At 43.3% G+C, this 6744-nt stretch overlaps 1 protein-coding gene across 1 annotated transcript; it reads right to left on the bottom strand.

Annotated features, from left to right (window-relative positions):
* Positions 1-1431: 1431 nt before the first annotated feature.
* LOC144198184 (uncharacterized) lies at positions 1432-4447 on the bottom strand. Its single transcript, XM_077719075.1, has 2 exons — positions 4095-4447; positions 1432-3885 (listed from the first exon to the last, which is right to left on the bottom strand). The coding sequence occupies exons 1-2, from the start codon at positions 4252-4254 to the stop codon at positions 2621-2623; spliced, it is 1425 nt and encodes a 474-aa protein (XP_077575201.1). The 5' UTR covers positions 4255-4447; the 3' UTR covers positions 1432-2620.
* Between the last annotated feature and the right edge of the window lie 2297 nt (positions 4448-6744).

The raw sequence follows: 6744 nt of genomic DNA on the forward strand, positions 1-6744 counted from the left end.
CAATTTTAAGACGGAAAAGTGACCCTTTAAGCCAGTCTGGTATCTGAACACTATCTTAGTAGTTAATATTTAAATATGTTTTACTTGGAACTCCCTACATAAAATGTATACTATAGATCTGCATTTTTTACTCTTTACTGTTAAAATAGGGCTCACAATATTTCACATCTAACATACATGTGTCAGCTGCTTAGTATCATGCATTATCATAACTTGTAAACACAGATAGTGCAATAAAAGCTAACATTAATTTTGCATTTGCAGTACAAAGGAGGGTGAAAGTAGCTCAAACACAAAACAAAGAAAATGGATGAACAATATAGATTTTCTTCTTTAAAGGGAGTGTTTGTGCCTTAAATAAGGTTTTACTTGCTTTTACAATTATATGGTGGGATAAAAATTGGCAGGTGAGCCACATTATGGCCCATAAGCCTTGGATTTATAGTACACTTCGAACTGTTTCCCATGTATATTTTCTTCATAAATTTACTTTGGAAACAGCAAATTCAGATGCTTTTTGTAGATACTGTACATCAGGTGGATATTATCCCACTAAATCATCAATTTCAGGATAGTGCAGATCCTCATTGGGGTTGTAAAAGAACTGGAACCTATCCCAGAGGACAGTGTGTGAGTGTCACGGGCAGTTACTGGATAAATATAGCCAAACAACCATTCAGACTCATATTCACACTTATGGACTATTCACTGTAGTCTCCAGCGATACCCAATGGAAGTACGAGAACATACATACTCCAAACAGGAAAACGACATGAGTCCAGTTTCAAACTCAGACCTCAGGCAGCCATAATAACCATTCGGACACTATCATGCTTGAAAATCGAATTCTTGAAATTATAACTGCTGATTGGGAAATGTTTCGGAGAGATTTAAAATGTAGAAATGTAACATTTAAATGAATTTTAGAGTGTATGTACTATGTCCATGCCTTTCATGTGATCTTCATACACGCACACTAACAAAAGAGCATTCACACAATTCTCAAAGGAAATATGACATTGCTAATAATTCTTTATGAGATGGATAAAAGTAACAGATCATAATTTGTGCCTGCAAGTGGAAATGAATATCTTTTTCTTTTTAACTGGAAGTGCAAAGCAAAGAATTGCAAGGGGGAATCAAATTATCACTTTGTCACGGCATTGGAAAAAGAAAAAAAAGAAGTTTAGATGTTGATTTTGCAGAAGGACGGAATAGACAATCAGAGAGAAAAGTGAATTCCATGCCAATGGCAGCTGTGAATGGAAATTTCTTTGAATTTGCTTGAGGATTGAGTCACACTGGGGTAATTTGAGGACTAATGCGTGGCGCAGGACTGTGTATACGTATTACATTTAGGTAAAGTGATGTGTGTGTGTGGCACAGAAAACAGTCATTTTAATTTAAATGATGTACAAGAGAGAGAAAAAATAGCAGCTAGCAGAAAATGTTTATTTTGTTCATTATCTTCATAAAAATAACACCATCGATATCAAGATTGGAATGTAGAAACTGTGTATATACACAATTAAACAGTTAATATAACTTAAGGCGAGTTAAATTACTTTTTTTTGCAATACTCTGATGACAATTTCACCAAATTGTCACCTTTTTTGTCCCCAAGTTTAAGCATCTTTGAAGCAAAAGATACATCACGTCAAAAGTCCTTCATTTTCAAACCTTGCAGCAATGTGTGCTACCTGATTACTAAAAAGCAATTTTCATTAGATGTGCTTCATTCGACATATGGAAAATTATTTTTTTCAACAAGTGCACATCAAGCCCCATTGGCGTATTCATTCATCGCATACAGTCTGAAAAAAGTTCCCAATATCAAACATTTAAAATACAGAATTACTGAACAATAGCCCTCGAAAACCAATACATTATTAAGGATTTTAGAATATCCCCTTAAAATGAGGCTCAAATGTCTTAAATGTAAAATATACACTCAGCTATAAAAATACAAGGAAATACAGTAATACAAATATATTTATTTGCCATTAATAATATATCTTTCACAATTTAAACAACACAAAATCCAATGACAAAAAACACTGACGGCTAAATGATATGAAATATAAACAAACACTAAGTTTGATCCAAATGGACAAGTATATGGCGAAAACCATAAAGATATAAGCTTACATTCATTTTAATAAGCCCCATCTGGAGTGATTGGAAGAGGGGTTGTTATTTGAGGAAAAAAGAAAAAAGAAAAAAAAACCAAACATGCATTGAGCGACATAGTTCAATAACTGGAAAAAAGGGGGAGGAAAAATAGAACATTCTAGTTGAAAATCTTGATAGAAATCTGCAAGTGCAATCCATCCGTGGGCGATGAGAGGCAGCGGGATGGGAGTTAGGAGCTGTCCAGAAGCAGAGGTGCTGATCAGCAGTCATGCAGGCCGAACCCACGATAAAGAGCGAGGCTAGCCTAGACTCAGGAATGTGGGCCACACATCAATGTTTACGCGGCTGGGGCCGCCACTTCTTGACACCGCGGATGACATTTTTGCCATTTTTTCCTCTTCGGGCCTCACCAAAGCAAACGGACTCGGAGTCGTGTCTTCCAAGACGGAAAGATCCCTAAATGTGTGTGCATCGGTGGGTGCATGGCTCAGATTCCCTCGGGTAGCGCGAAAGGCCACGCGTTGGGAGTCACTTGGGGCTTTAGCTCCATTTTCTCCTTCTGCTTCTGGTGCACGCGTCCGTGCCGTTTGCGCTCGTCGCTGCGGGCAAAGCGCTTGCCGCACACGTCGCAGGAGAAGGGTTTCTCGCCCGTGTGAGTCCTGGTGTGCGTGGTCAGGTGGTCGCTGCGGCTGAAGCTCCGCAGGCAGATGCGGCACTGGAAGGGCTTGTGGCCCGTGTGGATGCGGATGTGGCGGTTTAGCTCGTCCGAGCGCGAGAAGCGCCGGTCGCAGCTCTCCATGGGGCAGGTGAAGGGTTTCTCCTTGGGAGGGCCGTGCGAGGAGGCGCTGGCACTCTTCCGGGCCCTGGGGGGCTTGGCGGCGGGGCCCGAGGTGGTGGTGGTGGTGGCGGGCGCACGGGTGCTGGTGTAACTTTGGGCAAAGGAGTCGGGCAGCAAGGAAGAGTAGAGGATGGAGTCTATGGTGCTGGGTAAAGCGGGGGAGGCGTAAATGGAGGAGTCACACTGATTGGACGCAGGGGGGGCTTCGGGGTATGGCTTCAGGCTGGAGGTGAGGCCCATCGGCGGGGGGAGGTAGCCATTGTAGGCGTAGCTCTGGGAGCACGTGTCGGGGAAACACTGCTCCTGCTTGATGCCTCCTTCCACTTTGAACTCCACGTCCGGGTTGGGGCACATGGCCGGGAAGGTGTCCAAAAGTTCCTTCACGTCCATTTGCTGCTCGGGTGGGAAGTCGTTGGACATGGGGAAGGTCTCCGAGTGGAAGCTGCTCTCCAGGCAGTCGGATTTGCAGAAAGACCCCCACTCGTAGCTCTCAAACTCATTCTTGACCACCACGGGGAAGGAGGCCGCCTCGGACTTGGGTTCGGTTTTGGCGAAGCCCAGCTGGGAGGTGGACGGCTCCGGAGTCGGGGAAGAGGTGAAGGCTTGCCTCTTGACGTCCTGGAAATGCGTGCTGTCCATGGGTGGCGTGAAAGAAGCCCCCCGGCTGCTGCCACCGGTGCTCTGCTGCTGCTGGGCCTCGGAGAGCTGCATGGTGGATATGCCCACGATCTCCGTGATCATGTTGAGGAGAGTCTCGGTGGTACATGGCGCACCCTGAGATGCCTCCACATAGAAGCTCCCGGAATAGGCAAGCGAGGACGACGAGGGGGTGTAGGGGTCTTTGGAACCCTCGCAAGGGTTAAAGGCGTATTCCGAGTTGGAAGCTTCGGTTTTGAGAGTCGCGGGGGCTCCTTCTGTTCAATGACAAATGGAGAAAACTTTGTCAAACCCGGTTTTTGACGGGAAAGGGGGTAAAAAAACATAAACACAACAAAAAACGAGGGATGTTATGTAAAGAGTCTCGCGCAAAACGGCCGATTTGGCGCACAGGATATGTCGATTTTTGATATTCCCTCGCATGCAATTTATACCCTGTCACGCACCGGGACGCACCGGGACTCACCGTGGCCGAACTGCGCGGGGACCGAACGCTCCGCGTCGCCGAACGCGTCCCGCCGCTCATCCTTCCTCGCGCTGGCGTCCATGCTCAGAGTCGAGCCGCTGCAGGTGTCAAACTGCGGGTAAAAAGAATCTTTCGCGTTCATATCCATGTTGTTCAACATAATGATGCACTTGAAAGGTCCGGCTCGCGTTTAAATATATAGCGAGAAATAAAAGGGGGGTCTTGTTTTCCTTTCAACCCCCTCCTCTTTTTTTGGGGATGGTGTTGAACAAATGATTCCCAAATGTGATTGTATCAAATCCTAAAAAAAAAAAATAGATATTCCTTCCTTCTCGTCTGTCGCTCGGCGTTCATTTGCTTGCAGTGGCTCTCACATCGCTCCCTTTTTATACACTTTGGAGGCTCCACCGCCCTCCTCCCCATTCATCAGCTCCAGTGAGAGGATTCCCCGCTGCGTGTAAACTTCATGCCCATATATGGACAGAGGATGTGACGAAACGGCCTCTCTTCCTCTCCTCGTCTGTAGAGCAAGGATGGATGGATGGATGGATGGATGGAGACTGACTTGACGTTTCAACAGGTGGATGGACACCTATGCTGGAAAGGGGAGCAACCTTGATTTAATCATCCCTAAAATATGCTGATATGATACTCCCAGTATGCCAGAAAGCAACCACTGTGGACTTTTGTTTGTTAAAAGAGACATGCTCGCAAACTTGCGGTCCAACAGGCAATATTTTACTTCCCCCATTTGACATTATGAAGTATTTAGTATTACTCATTTTCATTTTTTGAATCACTTATTCTCACAGGGTGTCAAAATTGCGTTGGTTCGCGGGCCACATTAACGTCACCTTGATTTCATGTGGGCCGGACCATTTTAGATATATTTAGATTTTTCAAAAATTATAAATTGATTAAAAGAACTATATTAAAAGCCCTGAATATTCAGTTTTTTTTAGATCTAAAACAATGTTTATTTTAGCTTTTTTTAAAATATATTTTTAGATTTTACCAAATCATTTTTAACTAAAAACACAAAATGGATTAAAAAATTACAATTATTGATTTAAAAGATCAGGAAATATAACATACATCTTTACTCTTCATTTTAATTTGATCCTAAAACAGAAAGCGGCAAAAAATATTAATAAAATGGCTGTAAAGGTAGCGTCTACGCCACAGTACCAACGTGACACTCCTATTGGTGCATTTGGGACTCAGCTCTCTAATCAGCGGTTACTGTATTTTACCTCACAGTTAAGCACAGAGCCATGTACACCCATCCAAAGAGCCAACTATGGCTTCCGAGCCATAGGTTCCCTATCCTTGGTCTAGTGGTTCACTTGCCTGACTTCGGTATGGCCAGGCGCGATTCCCGCTCTATGATTGTGAATGCGAATGGCCATCTGCTATTCTAGGGCTGACTGGCGACCTGTCAATGGTGTAATCTGCCTTTCTAGCAAAGTCAGATGGGAGGCCCAAGCAACCCTTACAAGGGTGCATGGTATGGAAGATGAATAGTGAAAAATACATCATCATCATTTTACTAAGGAATTGTAGCAGGAAAGGACTTCAATTGCAGTAAAGTACAGGCTGAATGAACATCAAGCCCTTTAAAGATGTTAAAAATTTAGGCTATTTTAGTATTGCCCAGCAATATGCAGCACAATAACTGTCATCTAATCAGAGCACTTGTTATTGCTCACAATCTGTTGTCCACTTTACTTAAATAAGTTCTTCTTAAGTTACTTTCCCCTAACATTCCAGTGCTCCAATTGTAGTATTGTAATCCGTTTTGTAAATGGATGGAGAAACAGTTGAACTAAATGAAGCACGCTTATCAGAATCTACATTTTCCTGCGGTGCAAAATGCAGATGGAGAACAAGATATTCTAACAGTAGCTCATTTAATCTAAATACTCTCTTGTGAGAATTGAGATCCGATCCCTCCCCTAAGTGAGACCAGACTGCCTATTTTCTCGCGGTTACAGTGATTGCCTCTCTCTGGCAAATCTTTCCTTCCGTTCATGTGATCGCAATAAATTGCAGGTCGCTCACATCGCAGTGCCAAAGCCTCATCCCAATAGCAACCCTTGGCCTTTGAAAGCACAGCAGGAAGTCGATAACACCCCTGATGTGTTCAGTGGTTGAACCCAACCGTTCACGTGACATTTTAACCGCCAAAGTGTTTTTATTTTTTCCCTTTTCCTTTTCGGCACCTGTTGCCCGGTGAATACGGCGGTCACACTTCCTACTACACAAAGTCAATACTCTTTGATAGCTTGGCGCGGTGAGCAGTAGACCTCTCACTCAGGTTGCCACATCAGGCTGGCGGAGAGCGGCTGTGCAGAGACGTACACGGGCACTGAGCGCTTGTTTGCTTTTTACTTTTTTTTTTACGCACAAGAAAAAGCTTCCACTGACTCTGTGTTAATATAAAAGGAATGCTTTCTGTTCAAAAAAATATCCAAACACTGCAAAAGGCTGTAAGAAGTTGCAGTGAACTGCTGAGGACATCTCAAAACAACATAGCTCCATGATATAATTTGATAATTGTTGATTAAAAATATTTTAGAACACAATATTTAAGTGATTCTATCTTTTTGATAGAATAATACTTTTTTTAAAGGGGGAATGGGAATTTTGA

This window comes from Stigmatopora nigra, chromosome 6 (genome assembly GCF_051989575.1).
Source record: "Stigmatopora nigra isolate UIUO_SnigA chromosome 6, RoL_Snig_1.1, whole genome shotgun sequence".
NCBI lineage: Eukaryota > Metazoa > Chordata > Actinopteri > Syngnathiformes > Syngnathidae > Stigmatopora > Stigmatopora nigra.

What these genes read in the sequence shown, in the direction of transcription:
- LOC144198184 (XM_077719075.1), bottom strand. Translation starts at nt 4,254, where the DNA reads ATGTTGAACAACATGGATATGAACGCGAAAGATTCTTTTTACCCGCAG. An exon ending in CCCCGCGCAGTTCGGCCACG is followed by an intron (nt 3,886 to 4,094) that starts GTGAGTCCCGGT and finishes GTCATTGAACAG; the next exon opens with AAGGAGCCCCCGCGACTCTC.